Source organism: Choloepus didactylus, chromosome 6 (genome assembly GCF_015220235.1).
Source record: "Choloepus didactylus isolate mChoDid1 chromosome 6, mChoDid1.pri, whole genome shotgun sequence".
Taxonomy (NCBI): domain Eukaryota; kingdom Metazoa; phylum Chordata; class Mammalia; order Pilosa; family Megalonychidae; genus Choloepus; species Choloepus didactylus.
The window spans coordinates 152,076,608-152,094,304 of NC_051312.1; the positions used below are offsets into that span (position 1 = coordinate 152,076,608).

The window sequence follows — 17,697 nt, forward strand, 5'->3', positions numbered from 1 at the left end:
ACAACTCAAGGGCAGGCCCATGTCTTCCATCTTTGAATATGTAGTTCTTGACACAAAAACTGGTTTATACAGGAAGGGCTCAGTATTTCCTTGTCAACATTTGTTGAATAAATCCAATGGCAGAACTATACTGGGTAGCAACAAACAGCCTCACCTCCTCTGTGGTTCTTTCTTTTATTTCAACAGGCAAAACGGTGGAGATTTATTCTTGATTACTTCCTAAATGCCAGGCACTGTTTCAGGCACCAGCGATATAGTGACAAACAGGCCAGACAAGTTCTCATCTCCATAGACCTTCAGTTTTCATAGAAGAGGCAGATGATAAACAACCAAAATAATACATGTGTAATAAAACATCAAAGAGGGATGCATGTTATTTTTTGAGGCATCCCAACTGTCTCCTTCACTAAGACTGCTCTCTTCACTACGATCCAGTGAAAACTAATCCCTTCCAAAAGGATTCTGAGAGCTTGCTATTATGAAAGAAATTGTTATTGGTTTTACCTGCTGCCCTCTCAGCTTTTGGTTCTTTCTTGCCCTCAGGTATAGCAGCCAAATGCCACATCTTATAAGTTGATTCTTTAGCAGTGACTTTATCTGACAAGGGTAGTGGAAAGCACACTGGAATGGGGACATGCAGTCCTGAGTTCTAGTCCTAATTCTACCAGTTGATAGCCTTTACGGTCTTATGATAATTATTCCTCCCTTCTGGGACTTAATTCCCCTCCTATTTATGAAATAAGGAGGTAATACAGGATATCTTCCCAAGTCTCTTCTGTGTACATCTTTTGTGATTCTCTGAGTCCAGGATCTTTTTATGACCCAAAACCTAGGTGAGGAAAGTTTCTGCCCCCAAGTCTTGGGATTGGTCCTCTGTACAAGGCTGCCTTTTGCTCCTTTGGCCCTTTGATTTTGATGCATTTGTCCTTCTCTTACTTAACCTTCTGTCTACCTACCCAGGATTCTACCTAACATCTCCCCACTTTATGCATTTCTTATGAAGTCTGAAGGATTTCACGATCCATAGATATCCTGAACTTTTGCCATTTCTTCATATCTTCATCCTCTATTCTCTCTGTTTGTGACCTCTTTTCTACCCCTGGAGTGTCCTCCCTCCTTCAAGTTGTTCTTTTGTGCTCCTCCTGAAATTCTAACATGCTGGACTCTACCCCAGATGAACAGTGATTTTTTTCTGATCCTATATTCATACAGGAGTAAAAAATATATAGAGCATGCAATTTTTTGGAGCCTAGCCCTGATGCCCTTCTCTGGAGGCATCTCTTTATACAGCTTTACACCCAGTTCCCCTTTTCTGACTAAGTCTTCCAGTGTGCCTTTGGACACCCATTCTCTATCTGTCCCATATTTCTGATCTTCTTGCCTGCACTCGTATTTGAAATATCCACCAGGAGAGGGGGCTTCATGCCTTTTTAGAAAAGGAGAAGCAGCTCTAGCTTTTCCTAAGACAGTGTTTTCTTTCTATCTCTTGTGCATGCAGAATATTCACAACTCTTTAGCTAACCCCGGCTGTGGTAGGTAACATAGAGTAAAACAGAAACAATGGATTTCCCTTTCACTGGGAATTCTTCTCTGCTCAAACCCTGCTTCTGTGTTTAGATGCCACGGCTGCCAGAAACCTCATTCTACTCCTGTGTCCTCACCTGCCTGCCAGCTCGCCAGTGTCTTTGTGGCAAGCTCTTCCAGCCAGCTCCTCTGCAGACATGGGATTATTGTAGGGGATATGCTTGTTTTCTTTTGCACAGGGAGTGTGTGTATGTGTGTGTGAGCTTGAAAGGCATTGTCCTATAGATAGTTTTATAACCTAAAGCAATTACAGCTGTCAGCACATAGACAAGCTGTGACAAGTTGATTTCTGTGTACAGTATATGTGTATGCAGGAGGGAAGGGAGGAAGGAGAGGGAGATGGAGGAAAGAACAGGGAGGTGGGTGCTCATTAGGAATTAGCTTTCCAGGAGATAGAGAAGAAGTGTTTCTGTAAAGAACACAAACAGTGAAAATGCTTTGACTGTCATCCCTTTTCCATTAATTTGGATATGCTGGGATAAATAAGCATGTTTTATGAAGCAAGAGACAGGATATAAAATAAGCTACTAAATGTAGGCTATGTTTAGGGATTAGGGGATGGGAAGGGAGTTGATGTATGATTTTGATCTTCATTTGTTCATACCACTTCAATAACACGTTTAAATGAAACGGATTCTGTCTTGTTAATTGGGTAGGCATCTCTGACCTTCCCCACTTTCTAAACTTTGATTATTGAATAAAGTTTGGATTTCTGGGCCCACAAAGCAAGCGTGAGATTGCAAGTGGCTTTTTCGGTTCTCACCCTCAGAGTTACCTGTTGCTCTGTTGAATTTTCTGCTGGCAACTGCTGGGCGGCTACAGGTCAGTTTTCTCCCTTCACAGCCAGAGACAAAGATAGTTTGACTGGCTCAGATCAACTGCGGACAATCAGTTACAGACTGCACATCTTAAAGAGCCTGTATGAATGGATGATTCCTCTGCCCAGCCACAGTAATGAGGTGGTGGCAGGCAAAATGTATTAATAAAGCATCTTCCACCTTAAATGGATTTCTAAGTATTTTGCTACAGAGTTAATCTGTATGCAGGTCCCTCGGGAAGGCCTGCTGTCATCATGATCCACATTTTTAGATGCAAAAACTAATGCTCATTTATTCCTACCTGGGAATTAAATGCAAGAGTCAGGATTAGAATTTATCATGAAAGGCATCACCCCTGCCATTCTAAGGACTGTATGGATATACTTCCAAAACCCGGATGAGACCCTGTCCCTTTCCCTATGACTAGCATTCCTTTGTATTTGATATTCTGAGGACATGTTTAAGAAGAGGGCTTGGGAGTGGGGAGGGGTATAAAGAATGGATCTAAAGGATGGATGGATGACTACACTTGACTCCTTGGCTTTGGGAGAAGAAGAACTCCAAAAATTCGGTGGACTTAAAGTCAGCGAACATAATCTCAAGTGTTATGTCTGCTATCATAAAACATGTTAGCTTGGTTAATTCATTAGACTTCCTTTTCCTTCAGTATTCTCATTTTAAAATGGAGACAATATATAGTCTCATAGGAATGGAATGATGCTAAAATAAGTTTTTTCTCTTTCTTTCTTTTCAAAAATATAGACAAAACTCTCCTGTTCCCCATAGAAGTATTTTTTTTTTCCTGATTATAAAGCCATTCATTGCATCCCTAGTTGACAAGTTATTTTTTGGTGCTATATATCAAATCGTCTCCAGTGGCCAAAGTGCCAGATGGGTTTCCTGAAGAATTTAATATCAGGAACAGTCATTAGGGAAGATGAGGGGAAATTGGACTAATGATGAATTAATGCAAAGTATTTTGAGATCTTCAGTGTAGAGTTGCCCAGAGATTTTTTTTTTTTTTTTATCACTTTCTGGTCAATTCCTAAAATGGAAAGGCAGTGCTTTGCAGTCTTTCAGTGTTACCCTCATGTTTGGCCCTGTGTAAAGTAGTTAATGTTGAAGGGACAAGATGGGAAAAGGTCTGTTTCATCTTTGGTGTGTTATCACTTTCATGGCACCAGGATCTCTTTGGTGTGACATCGTTTTGAGGAAGAATATTTTTCAACAGCTTCTTAAAAAAGAAACAAACAAAAAAACAAAAAACAGCAAAAAAGAAAACTCTCTCTCTGGATGGATTCAATAGCAAGTCCATGGGGAAAAGCAAAGTCACTGTGCCTCCTTTCTACCCCCAGGGAGAATTTGGGTCAGTGATGGGAGCTGAGAGCAGGGAGTCCCTGAGAAGAGAACAGTTTTAGCTTGAGTGTTACTGGCTGGCTGCTCTTTGCTCCCCCATGCCCTAGGGTCAGGCCCTCAAAAGGGACTTTGCTACATTTAGTGAGAAATAATAATACTGGTACAGAGACACCAGCAGCAGAGAGGGGAAGTGACAGGAGCTGAGGTATATCCCTTTTTTTATTTTCCCCTGGATTTCAAGAATTTTTAAAACACACCGCTGAAAGATGATATCAATTGTGCAAGAGGCGTGATGTCTGGAAACTTGGGAGTGCCCTGCATAAATAACACAGGTGGCTCACACCCCAGCCATTCAAGTGGGCACTTTTGCAGGGCTAGCATCGTTTAATGCCAACAAAATCAAGAATAGAGAATGTATGTCAGTCTCGGAACTTGACCAAAATTTCAATGCAATTTTGCCAGTTTCACACACTGCGAGGCTTCTGTGCTTTTGCATTTGTTTTATATATGGAATATCTTTATTTAGCATGCTGTCCTTAAGTCTCTGGGGATTTAAGTAGCTTTAGTTGGGGACTGGTGGGGTGGATGCTATACTATTTAATAAAAATGAGATTATCCTAAAACACCCTTCCGACACTCTAAATTGAGTCTAAATGCTAACGGAATTTATCTGATCGTTTTAAAGGTGCATGGATGGATGCATGCTGCAGGGTTTTCCTTTCCTAGCTAATTAGTTTGTGACCCTTATTAAGATGTCTTGGGTATACTAAGGATGTGTGGCAACTCTGTCATTCTTTTTAATTGGAAAGTGACAGCTCTTTGAGGGGACGCGGGTGGGGGGTGGGGGTTGGTTAAACTCAACTCTCGCCTTGGCTGCAGAAGGCAGCGGCCTGGCGCGGCAGGGGTTAAAGTGGGCGCCCAGCCCTGTTCCTCGCCCGCCTGTGATTCCAGGGAGAAGTCTGCGCGGGCTGGCTGGCTCCCGGCGTCCGATCTGGAGAAAGTGGTGGTCAGGGATGGAGCGGCTGCCATGACAACCCTGGAAGTCGGGGCCGGCGCGAGGCGGGGATGCTCCTGGGAGGAGGGCGGCGCTGACACGCGGGGCAGCCGCTGAGCTCTCGGTCCCGGCGCGGCGCTCGGTGCAGGTGCGTCCTCCTCCGGAGCCGCCGAGGAGCACTAGCGGCCACCCAGCGCACGGCGGGCCCTCTGAGCTTCTCCCCGCGGAAGTCCGCCCGGTCCCGGCGGCTCCGCTGTGCCTCTGGCCTCGGGCAGTGGAACCGGAGGAGAAGCTGCCGCAGGATTCCGGGGTCCGGCTCGTCGGCAGCGGTGCACAAGGCGCGCCTTCTCCTCGCACCCCCTCAGCCGCCGTCCCTGGGCACTTGCCATCTCGGCTATTGTCCGCGTTTGGTTTGGTTTGGTTTTGCTTTGCTTTGCTTTCTGGTGGTGAGCCTTTTCTCCGAAACTTACAAAGAAAGTGTGGATTACACCCTTTTCTGACTGAGGAATTGCAGACTACCTCTGGGTAGCTGAATCGCTCTCACCCCTCTCCCTCTGGTACCAAAGTGCTTACTCTCCAAAGTGCCATGTCTGAACTCTTAATGGGAAGAATCGGCTCCTGAAACGTGCCCGCATCTTTGCATCTGCCTTCTGCGTTCCCTCCATCTGCCACCACCTCCCCGCGGCCGAGGCAGCACCGAGGAAGCCACTTCGGATGTCCTCCGCCGAAACTGGTTCTCCGCTGCTGGGAAGCTGAGGCTGGATTTGGGGGAGAAAGACTCGACTTGAAGGAGCCTAGGCGCTTTTCTTCCGCCTGCTCAGTCCCTGCCCCCACCCCCACCCCTTCCCCCTTCCTGTTCCCGCCAGGGGGGCGTGTGCCTGCTGCCGCCGGAGTTGTGGGAAGTTGTGTCTGTCGAGGATGGGGGTCTGTGGGTACCTGCTCCTGCCCTGGAAGTGCCTCGTGGTCGTGTCTCTCAGGCTGCTGTTCCTTGTACCCACAGGAGTGCCCGTGCGCAGCGGAGACGCCACTTTCCCCAAAGCTATGGACAACGTGACGGTCCGGCAAGGGGAGAGCGCCACCCTCAGGTAGGGAGCTGCCCTTCTATGAATTCTGGAAGCTATTTTATGAGCGTGGAGGTGGGGGTGGAGCGGATGGGCCAGTGGTGTGAACCGGAACATGCCAGGGCTGGCAGACAGGGGCTGGGTTCTCTGAGCTTCACAATTCATGTCTATGCTGGGTGTTTGGCTCCTGGGATGTGGCAGTCAGAGGGAAATAGAGGTTCTGGAATTGAGTTCTTTCCCCAAAACTGGCCTGTTTGGCTTAAGGAATTTGGTAAGGGTAAAGGGTGGTTAATCAGGAAATGGGCTGGGAGTGAAGGAAGTAGCCTGACACTGTGTGTGACAGAGAGCCGAGAGGCGGTGGGTAACTGGGGGCCCGGCTGGGCTCAGAATGAAAAGTCATTTCTGAAATTAATGAGCCCCCTGGGGTGAGTCTAGCTTGATCCGAATGCCCTCTGTGTGCCCAGGCCACTGATGGGTTGCTAGCCTGACTTCTGTACTACTGGCAGAACCATTGTTTTGTCCTGGGCCTGAGTGTGCCTGGGGTCTCCTGGAGTGCCTTCCTACCTTCATTGTAGGCAGAGGCAGAGGCTTTCTCTTGTTGCAAAGTGGTTTTCTGACATCAAAGTCAGGGAGACAGTCTGCTTTGTCTATGGAAAATATCGTTTTTTTTCTGGGTAACTTCTCTCTTATTGCCGTCCAGCAATGCAGAAGGTGCAAAACTCATTTACTGATGAGAGTCTAGATTTCTGTGTCGTGTTGAGTTCTGGGGTTAAGGTGCATAATGATTGGGGAAGGAGAAGAACAAGATTCTTGGCTATGTTTTGTGCGAGGTAGAATGATTCCATCTCCCTGATAATCCTGCTTACAAAAATGCTCACTAAAATTCTAGCATCTGCAAACTGTACCACTCACATGGTTCAACACAAAATTAGTGATTATAATGGAGGAACTTCACTCTCTGTAATTTCATAAGAAAGTAAATGTAAGACAATAGTTAAGTCCTAACAGTTTCTTTGGAAGAACTGGTACCCTGCCTCTCTTTGAATATGCTCTCCTAAATAAAGTTTTCCAAACTAGGCTTTTGAGCTAACCACCAGGTAGCATTTCCATCCTTTTCACAGGAAGACACTTGGATATATAACCTTGTTGCTCTTTCACCCCATGGCTATTCTTCTAGGATCAGGCTGTGGATGGTGCACTTAAGGCAACAGCCATAGGATAGAAAATGTTGAGGAAGGGCTCACTGGCAGTACAGAGTTGAACTGTCAGGAAATTTATGAAAGGCAGTGGATGCTTTAAAGTAGTCCTGCAAAGTCTATAAGCATTCTGTCTTGCTTTGTTTTTGGAAAGTTAACCCTCATGACTCTGGTCATCTCCTAGCTACCCATTGACTCATGAAAAGCCCTTTAAGGATTATTTTGAACAGAGGTTAAACATCCAACTTCCCCAAACCCCTGCTACCAAAATGATTGTATTGACTGTACCTGATTTATAAAGGGATTTCATGGGCGCTTCAAATATGCAGTGGTTTCAGACTCCTTAAATAGAAAAAAAAAATGAATCTAGAAAGCAATATAGTCAATAAATATTGATAAATAAATACACTCAGGATGTAACTCTGTCCCTAATCCTTGGCTGCAAGAAGGAAACCCCTGTGGACAAAATAGAGACAGTCTCACATGGCAAATTTTAGAAACAAGTGGGATTATTTTTCTAGGAGAAAGTGAAAGGTAATCAGGTCTTTGTACATTTGGGGAACAACAAATAGCAAAGGGACACTGATCAACAGTAGCTTTCACATTATAGGAAAATTGAGGAGGGGTTTGGAGGGATGGAGGATCTGGTCTCTAGAAGACAGCCAGCAAAGCTCATGAGAATCAGAACTCTCTGGAGAGTGGATGAATTCAGCAAATACTGGACCAGGGGAGGGGCCTGGTCTGGAGCAGCTTCTCTTTAGAATCATGTATCAAGTCTAGCTGACTTCTCCTTCCTTTGTCTTTCCTTCCACAGCTTTTCCTTTCTCACTCTCTGGGGCCCTCCCTCCATCCTTTTCAGGCACTAATGTCAGCAGTTTCACATATGCTTTAGACCCAGCGGTTTTATATGGGAGTAGAGGAGGGAAGTGGGCGGTGGATGGTGGGGCTTCCTCTGTAGACCCTTGAATTGGCCTGCACCTAGACATGGCATAATAAGGCTCTCCTGAGATTCCCTAGCCCCTTTGTGCCAATCCCTGGGGCTGAATCTCTTTCTGACACACGGGATGGCGACAGTGGATGGAGTCCCACAGGGCAGCAGCTAAATGGCTATCATCTGACTGATACCAGTCAGCTGGCCCAGGGCCTGACTTAGGATGGGAACTGAGCACAGGCATATCAGGCTCCCAAGCAAGGGATGCTCCTCACTTTGGTGGGTTGACACTCATTCTCTCCAGATGCTTGCTCTAGGACAAGAAAGCACAGCCTTTTGGGGGATACTCTTTAGTGGAGTGGAAGCCATTGAATTCTCAAACATGAGCTGTGTGTTTTGTGATCCAGTGTGTGGAGAAGCAAATAGAAATTTCATAATGCTTTTTGTTTCCACAAAATTAGTCAATTTACTCTTAATCTGATTCTAGGTATAAATGCAATCTTGTGATAATTTTGGTGTCTGGGCTGTGAGTTATGTTGTTTTTTGCTTTTTAATGTTGAGGGTTGTCTCTTCTTTCTTTTTATAGTTTTTGTTGTTGTTGTTGTTTGTTTTCTAAGCATATGACCATACTACACATAACTACAGCTATGGGTAGCCCTGAGCACCTGTTTTCTACCCTTGGAAACCTTCTATCCACATCACTGTGGTTGACGATGACAGTAATGCTTGCAGTTTTCTTCATAACCAGCAGAGGACTTTTTGCTCTAATTTTCATTTTCTTTTGCTTTGTTCTCACCAGTTTCAATTTTTGAGGATTTTTAGCAGTCTCTATAGGATAAATACTTCAACAACAGATTCTAACATGAGAAAACTCTTTTGAATGTTTTATTTCATCAAATTAGTTCTAATGACCCTTGAGGTATCAGGAAACCTTTCACCTAACATGGCAATAACAACTGGAAAAGAATCATAAACAATTTCCCATTCTTTCTGCCCTCCTTTTGATATTCTATAAGAATCTTTTTTTTTAAGTGGTAAGATGACAAAAATGGAATGTGCAGCCATAATAATATTAGCTGAGGTTTATTGAGGGCTCATTGTTTGTGAGGGAGCATTCTAAATGTTTTATACAATATCTGACCATAACTCAGTCATCCTATCATTGACATTTAAACATAATAATAACCCTGAGGTATAGGTGCTATTTTAAGCCCCAATGCACAGATAAAGAAACTGAGACATGGGAAGTGTATGTAGCTAGGATATTTTGAAGCCAGGTTGAGAGGTGCTAGTGCTTGTATTATTAATAAAAAGAATAGTGCTATCAATTACTGGTCAGTCACTGTGTTAAACATTTTATATATGTCCTCACGACAACTCTCTCCAATAGACTTAACTGTCCTTGTTTTATAGATGAGAAAACTGAGGCACAGATAGGGGAACATACTCCAAATATAGAACTAGCACTCAGCTGAGCTGACATCTGATTCAGGGCTTCACTCTTCGTCTTAGCACACTGAGCTTTCCTATGGACACTCAGGTCCCATTGATTCTGTGACCTCCCCATTGCTCGGTGGTACTTAATGTCTCCCCCACTCATTTTGTTGTAGACTCTTTTCTTGCGGTATTATTTGGCACTCTGTCGTCTTTCCCCACCTGGACTGGAGAGAGCTCTCAGAAAGCTAGGAGTATTAAAGCCATGAGCACTATTTGTTACCTGAACAAAAGAAATGAATGTAAACAAAACAAAATATTCCCCAGCCTGTATTCAATTTATCTCCTCTCCACATTTCTCTCTCATTGTATTTGAAAATAGAACTGTGGTCAACCAAGAGAGAATTACGGAGTAGTGCTTCTGTGAAAGGCCCCGAGCAGGGTGTTGGATGTGGAAAGGCATGGGGTGTGGACTTGGTTCTCAAGACAGGCAGGTCCAACTCTAAGGCAGGGTTTACGGTAGAGATGTACTTAACAGCATGAGGCAGCTGCTGCCCATTAACCAGTGGAGGGTGTACCGTGTCTGTTCAACTGACAGTGCCCTGCCCCAGAGCTGAGGCTTTATGCAGGGTGGGACTGAGTTCCTTGGAGCGAAATGCTGAGGATGCAGTGAGAAGCAGGAAGGGGCTGATGTGCCCAAGCACGTGGACCTCACTCACTCAGAGCCATTCACTCAGCCTCAAGTATCACATCAATTTTGATGAATTTTGATGAATGCATTTCATGTGTTCAGAGCTTCTCCAAACAGGGCCACAACTAGTAGAGTGATTCCTATGGATCCTCTTTGATGAGTATCAGAGGCTGAACTAACCCTCCTACCAGGTGTCTGGATGGAGAGATGTTTTTCTGGAATGAGTTAAGAATAAAAGGTTTGAGAAAAATACAAGACTGAATTGTGTTTTGATATGAAAATTCCCTGGAGTAGTACAGAACAATGTTTTTTTGATATTGAGAGGACCGAGAGAATTGCCTTTCCAGATTTAGGGTGCTGTGGCACATTGTCCAGATCACATTAAGCATTTAGTGTTTCATTCCACAAGCAGATAGATTCTCTGTTGGCCCCTCCAGAAACTGCATGGAGTTTTGAGGGAAAGAGTTATTATGCTTTCTCAAGTTTGTATCCCAACACCTTGCAGCCACATGACCTTTACTAACCATCTCGAGTGACTGTCCACCCACTCTTCCTTTTACTCACTATCCTACGCACACCCTCACCTACTTTCTGTTTTGTGAACACAGAAAACTCACTTCTGTGGCAGAACTTTGCTCTCTTGGTTTCCTCTGCTGGGAGTATCCCTGCCCCAGATCTTCCCATTAATGGGAGCTTCTTGCCATTTTGACTTTCCCTCAAACAGAACCCCCTCACTGAAATTTTCCTGGAACCCAAATCAAAATAATCCCCTACCGCTGCCACCAGTCTTACACTGGCATGTGATCCTGGATTTTTTCTTTAGTGCACTTATCTCCAAATGAAGTTATCCCATTCATTTACTTGTTGGTGTGATCATGACCTGACTTTCCATAGTAGACTACAACCTCCTTAAGTATATGTGCTTTCTCTGTCTTATTCAGCATGGTACTCCCAATGAATGGCATACAGTAGGTGCTTAATATCAATATTTGTTACAAGAATGTGTGAAAAATTTCTGTGACCGCACTCTTCTCCTTTTCCTCCTCCGTCCTTTTTCTTGGGTTGTCTTGTGATGTCTTTGCTCTGAACAGGTTGCAGGCTTATTGTCACTTCTGTGCAGGCGACACATCTTTGTGAGGTTGTTCTTATGGAGGTGCTGGTGGGGAGGTTGAAAATATACAAAAGTCACTGAACCAGTGTCTGTCCGTCCAGGACATGGATGGGCTGTGTTGGTTGACCATTTCTTTATAGCTGCATTCAAGACATTTGCCTTCTTTCTCCCAGATTGCTTCCCTTGCCAGCCCTTAGAAGAAATGTGAGTCCATGATGATGTGCTCAACCCCATATGAACCTCAGGGAAATTGACATGTTCAAGACAAGGAGGGGCTCAGCAAAGTGCCTCTCTGCCCTTTCTTGTTTCTCTCTATTTGGCGTCTGCTGGCAGCCGTTGTCTCAGGGTGTAACTATTGATCCATTGTTTATGAGTTAACTTGTTCAGAATAGCAACGCCACTCAGGAAGCATGTGCTTCTCCAGCTGCCCTGCCTCCCCTCCAGGATCAGCCACCGTGCCCTCACCTCAAGGGCTTGCCAGACATCCATCCGGTGGACCATGGCTCAAAGGAGCATGGACAGATGGGACTGGCTGGGTGGGAGGCTCTTGGAAGCACACTCAGCCTGTTGAGGAGCCAGAAGCTAAAATGGGAAAACTAAAAATCCAATCAACCATGGGACGGAAGGAGAAGGGGCATGCCAAGATGTCACTGGGATCCAGCAAAGGGCAAACGGGCAGCCCAGTTCTCCACACCCCTCGTCTACAACCATATGTGCTTTGCAGAGAAATTTCTCCTTTCTGCCTCCTATAAAAGCACCAGTATTTTTAAGTATGAAAGGATTGCAGAGACCAGGGAGTTCAATCACCTGATTTTACAGATCATGAGGATAATGGTATTCGGTCCTGCACAAAGATGCCATCCTGAAAGGTGAGAGGGGCTGACACCTAGCTGACTCTCACCCAGCTGTGAGCCCAGCTTGGAGCTACAAATGCCTGAAGGAAGGGGAACCTTTTGATACTAAGGACGAAAGCATCATACGGTCTTGGAGTGCTCCGGGTCCAGTTAGCTAACACTGTGTTCTCTCCTAACTGTTGGCTTTTCACCAAAGCCTGGTTCTCAGCCCTCTGCTGTAACTCTCGCTCCTTATGGCATATTCCTATTGACCTGTGTCAGGGCCTCTGCTTTACCAGCATGGTCTTAGTTAATCCTTGTAACTGTGCCATGAAGCGGAGACTGTATTATTCCAATACTACATTGGGAAGTGGAGATTCCGAGGGGCAAAGGGATGCAACTTTCCAGGTTAAAAGGTCAGAGCAGGACTGGGGCTGGTTTCTGAACCACTTCTGTGCTTCTGGGCTGGCTTTCTCCTTTCCTATCACAGGGTGCCTTTCTCAGTTGAGTTGTATCCCTTACTTTCTTCATTGCCCAGTTCCTCTCCTCCCAGAAATCCAGTGGAACTGGGTGTTCCTGCTTGTCCTGTAGTGTAATGACCTACTTTTTTGAAGTGTTTTTGGAATGGGGTAAGGGGACATTTAAGGTTTTGTGCAGTTTACGGGGTGCAGAAATAGAGAATGACACAGCAGCCCTTAGGGTCTTTTTACATCAGATAATCCTAGAATCCATATACTTTCTTCAGAGCAAGACTTTTTTAATGCAATTTTATTGAGATATATTCACATGCCGTACCATCATCCAAAGTGTACAATCAGTTGTTCACGGTATTATCATATATTTGTGCATTCATCACCACAATCAATTTTGAACATTTTCATTACTCCAAAAAATAAAATTAAAATAAGAATAAAAATAGAAATAAAAGTAAAAGGGAACACAGAAAACATCTCATACCCACCCCCATATTATTCATTTTCTTTTTGCCCCATTTTTCTCCTCATTTGTCCATACACTGGATAAAGGGAATGTGAGCCACAAGGTTTTCACAATCACACGGTCACACTGTATAGTTATACAATCATCTTCAAGAATCAAGTCTACTGGACTGCAGTTCAAAAGTTTCAGGTATTTCCTTCTAGCTATTCTAATACTCTAAAAACTAAAAGGGATGTCTATATAGTGCATAAGAACACCCTCCAGAATGACCTCTCAACTCCATTTGAAATCTCTCAGTCACTGAAACTTCATCTTGTTTCGTTTCTTTTCCCCCTTTGGGTCCAGAAGGCTTTCTCAGTCCTGTGGTGTTGGGTCCAGACAGCAAGAATTTTATTCCAGTTTCTTCCAACATCCTTTTGTTCCAAGTACCAGCAGTCTGAGTTTGGATTCTCTCACAGAGAGTTAATAATTTCTCAAGATATTTTCATGTATTGTTATGGAATGGGGTACTGAACAAATCTAGGTTGAAACACAATTCTGGGAGTGTTTCAGAGCCAGTGTGACTGGATGCCCTGGCATTGGGCAGCAGAGTAGGTGGGAACGGGAACCTGCTGCAAATATGACCTTGACCTATACGTTTCCTTTTCCCACTAGAAACAGGACATTTCTCCTGGGGAATCTTGGAAAAAATCATAATTGATAATAATAGCATATTTGTTCTCTTAGGTTGAAAGTCTCCACTGATGGGTATAACATAGCGTGATCCTTGCATTATCTGAAGCCATTTTGTTTCCTTGAGAGCAAGTTCATGGGTCCCTGTTCTGCGTAATAGATTACTGATATTAAATTAATGATACTACCAACACAATCTAGATGATCAAACAATACTACTTTTCGAAAACCAAGAATGGATTTGGTTTAGGATACAATTTCAAATGGAGATGAATTGAATGCAGAGCCCCTGGTGTTCCAACACACGTGCGCTTCAGGAGAAGAGGAGCAATCGGGCAGTTTAATAGGAGTGCCATTGGTGGAGACAAAGATGCCTGAGAATGCAGACTTTGCTGACTCCTATTCTAGAAGGAATCTATGTTAAAAAGGATAGGTACTAGGAGACAGGATTCTCCTAACCTTGGCTCAGGCACTTACTCTCTGCTCAGGCACTTTCTATCTCGGACAAGACTTTTAATCTCTCTGTATAAAGAGGATCGTTACTAACTACCTTAAAGGGTTATATTGGGTTAAAATGAGATAATGCATACAAAGCTAAATGTATAGTTATAACTATCCCTCTGTAGCCACACACACTTTATGCGTATGTATATATGCGTATTGTGGTGGTTTGAATCATGTCTCCCACAAAAGTCATGTTCAGTTTGGTTCCTAAACCCTATTTGTAAATAGGACCTTTGAAGATGTTACTACTTAAGGGGTGCCCAAACTGGATGAGGGTGAGCCTTAATCCAGTAGGGCTGAAGTTCTTATAAGCAAAGGAAATTACACCAATAAAAAAGCCACAGCAAGCAAATAGAGGCTAGAAGTCGCTGGAACCCCGAAGAGAAAGAAGATGCCGTCATAAACATTGTCACTTGATGGAAAAGCCAGGGAACCTCATAGATGACCAGCCAGCCAGAAAATACTGACCCCAGAAGGAAGCAATTTCTAACCTTTGAAACTGTGAGCTAATAAATGTTTGTTGTTAAGTTAACCCATTGCATGGTATTTGTTTTAGGAGCCAGGTAACTACAACGTGTTTATAACACATACTCATATAGCAGTTCTCATTATAAACTATTGTAGCTTAAACATGTTTAAGTACACCTCATAGATCTCCTAAATCTTGCTTCTAAAAGATCTAGGAGAGAGAATTCGCTCTTCATCCACTTTGTAGTTGTACTTTTTTGTGTTTCTTCTACACATCTCTTTAGAAATAGGAATCATCTTCAGTTCAAATCAGAATTTCTTGAGATATTTTATTTTTGAGAGGGAGTAAGGACAAAGGCTTTTCTTCATTTTTTCATAACAAGATTATTGCAGAGGAAGTTATGACAGTTCATTGCTGTGAAGGTAAATTTCCCACCAGAAAAAGCTATACAGAAGTTTCTGTGGAGCTTGGTTATCTGGAACAAATAGTGGGATAGGAATGCATGCACAAATTTGGCATTGGTGGAGCCTTTTATCTCGGAGGACTGATTTTTTCATACTTCCAGTGGAATCAGCTGGCAAAAGAAAAGTTGGGATGCCATTTGTGTGTTTGTCCTCTGGTTGTAATTTTCCCTTTCATTCACATGTATTGATCATTGTGAGACGACAGACTCAAGGCTTGCATGGAGCTAGTAAAGATGGAGGAGGAAGCATTTGTTAATTTTTCTTCTTGCACAAGTCTGAGCAAGTCCGGGGCAGGGTCAGGGTGACTGGCATGAGAAACTGATCCCTGAGTTCAGTGATGGAGCATAGAATGGCCCTCTCCATTTTATTTCAATGCCAAGGTGCTTAAATTAGTTCAGATGTCTTAACATATTATGCACTTAGCAGTCTCAGTCTTTCACTGATATGCTTTTTATAAAATCTCATTTGCATGGTTGAGTTATTTGGGTTTATTTGGGCTTTTTGGCTAACTTTCTGTCTTGTCAGTGTGAAATGTTTTGGTTTAGAAAGCTTTTAGAGGTTAGATGTGTCTTATAAAATGAACATATGAATTAATCTTACAATCTTACAGACAGATTATTACAAATCATAGAATTTTTAATGAAAACAGCATCAACCAACAGACTGACATAAAGTTGCAAAACTGAAATCAACCTTCAGACAAAGCTTTTTGTGGCCCCATGGAGGCAAAAGAAGATGTGTTTGTGTGAATATAATTTCTTGATCTTCTCTGACCTTCAAACTAGCTATAATGTAGAGGAGAAGTGGAAAAGTGCTCTTGCACTCAAAATAATCATCTTTGGACAAATTTACTCATCAGGAAGGCTCAATCCAAAGCAATCCTAACCCTTTGAAACCTCTGAGTAAGAAAGAGAATGTAGGCAAATTATTTTTAATTCAGTGTAGTTATACATGAAAATTGGAAATAGCAATGCCTTGGGAGTTACAAAGAAAGTTTTCTTATATTATAGACATATATAAAGGTCCATTGGAAGGGTCTAATCCATCACCCCACACCCCCCACCCTCCCTAGCACACCGGCCACTGCAGTCTGGGATGAAGTCTCAGAGCTCTGAACACTTTTGTAGTACTCTTCATCTCCCACCATGACCACACTTGTCTCCCCATTCCGTAAATCTAGGGGGGCAATCCAGAGAAGGTTCTAATTAGAACTGATTTCCCTCTTTTCCCTAAGAGACCATCAGGACAAACCCTATCATATATCCCTTTTGAACCTTCCTTAGCCACTCTGAAATCAAAGACCCTAGGCTGTAGATCCTCATTTGGAATCTTATCACCATAGGCTCCTTTATAATCTGTAATTTGACCCAATCTCCAAACTCTCCCTGATCCTCCCAGCCTTTCCACTCTCTGGACTGCATGATCTGTCACCAGCAAAGCCCTTATGTCCCATCATCTGAGGTCACCCATCATCTTTTCTGGCTTAAGCTCAAACCTGGCTATGTTTTCCACTCTCAGAGGCATCTCAACTGATGGATGTTTTTCTCCCATACCCTGATTGCCTACCATAAGGCCTGGAAGTTGGGGAGATATCCTGCTTGCTATTCATTGTGGCTTCTGAACATTTCTTTTCCCATCAAAATTGCTAACATTGTTGGAACATATTCCAGGAGGTTATATTACTTACTGCTCCTTCCTTGCTGGGGTCATCTACTTTCTACCCTAATTACATTTCTTCATTTGTGGAAGCTGCCAGCTCCTGGCCTGCTGTCCATCACTAGTCCTGTTATACTCTTGGCAACTTCATCACGCTTTTAGGTGGTCCCTTCACCATCCTCAGCTCTCTGTTCCTCAACCTCCTCACTTGGGTTTATTTTTCCCTCCAGCCACATGTACTTCCATACCCTAGAATTTTTCATCACTAGAAACTGGGCCAGCTAAAAGCCTCCATTTCGGGCACCCCTTCATTTATTATCCATCTTCTAACTTCTATTTCACTTTCTCCATTATCCTTAGTCAAACCTTTATTTGACCCAACTGGAATTTCTAAACCATTGACTCAACCTCTTTTTCTTTTTTTTTTTTTTTTAATCTTCATTTTATTGAGATATATTCACATACCACGCAGTCATACAAAACAAATCGTACTTTCGATTGTTTACAGTACCATTACATAGTGGTACATTCATCACCCAAATCAATCCCTGGCACCTTCATTAGCACACACACAAAAATAACAAGAATAATAATTAGAGTGAAAAAGAGCAATTGAAGTAAAAAAGAACACTGGGTACCTTTGTCTGTTTGTTTCCTTCCCCTATTTTTCTACTCATCCATCCATAAACTAGACAAAGTGGAGTGTGGTCCTTATGGCTTTCCCAATCCCATTGTCACCCCTCATAAGCTACATTTTTATACAACTGTCTTCGAGATTCATGGGTTCTGGGTTGTAGTTTGATAGTTTCAGGTATCCACTACCAGCTACCCCAATTCTTTAGAACCTAAAAAGGGTTGTCTAAAGTGTGCATAAGAGTGCCCACCAGAGTGACCTCTCGGCTCCTTTTGGAATCTCTCTGCCACTGAAGCTTATTTCATTTCCTTTCACATCCCCCTTTTGGTCAAGAAGATGTTCTCCATCCC

General features: G+C 43.4%; 1 protein-coding gene across 6 annotated transcripts in view; it reads left to right on the forward strand.

Annotated features, from left to right (window-relative positions):
* Positions 1–17,697, forward strand: part of NTM (neurotrimin) — a 1,043,036-nt gene that overhangs the window by 563,246 nt on the left and 462,093 nt on the right. For 4 of the 6 annotated variants that reach the window (XM_037841980.1, XM_037841978.1, XM_037841979.1 and 1 more), the window contains exon 2: positions 5,753–5,837. In XM_037841980.1, the coding sequence (XP_037697908.1) occupies positions 5,753–5,837 (85 nt within the window). Of the gene's footprint in view, positions 1–4,998; positions 5,838–17,697 lie in introns of those variants that run through there. The other 2 variants (XM_037841982.1, XM_037841983.1) reach the window with 2 other exon arrangements.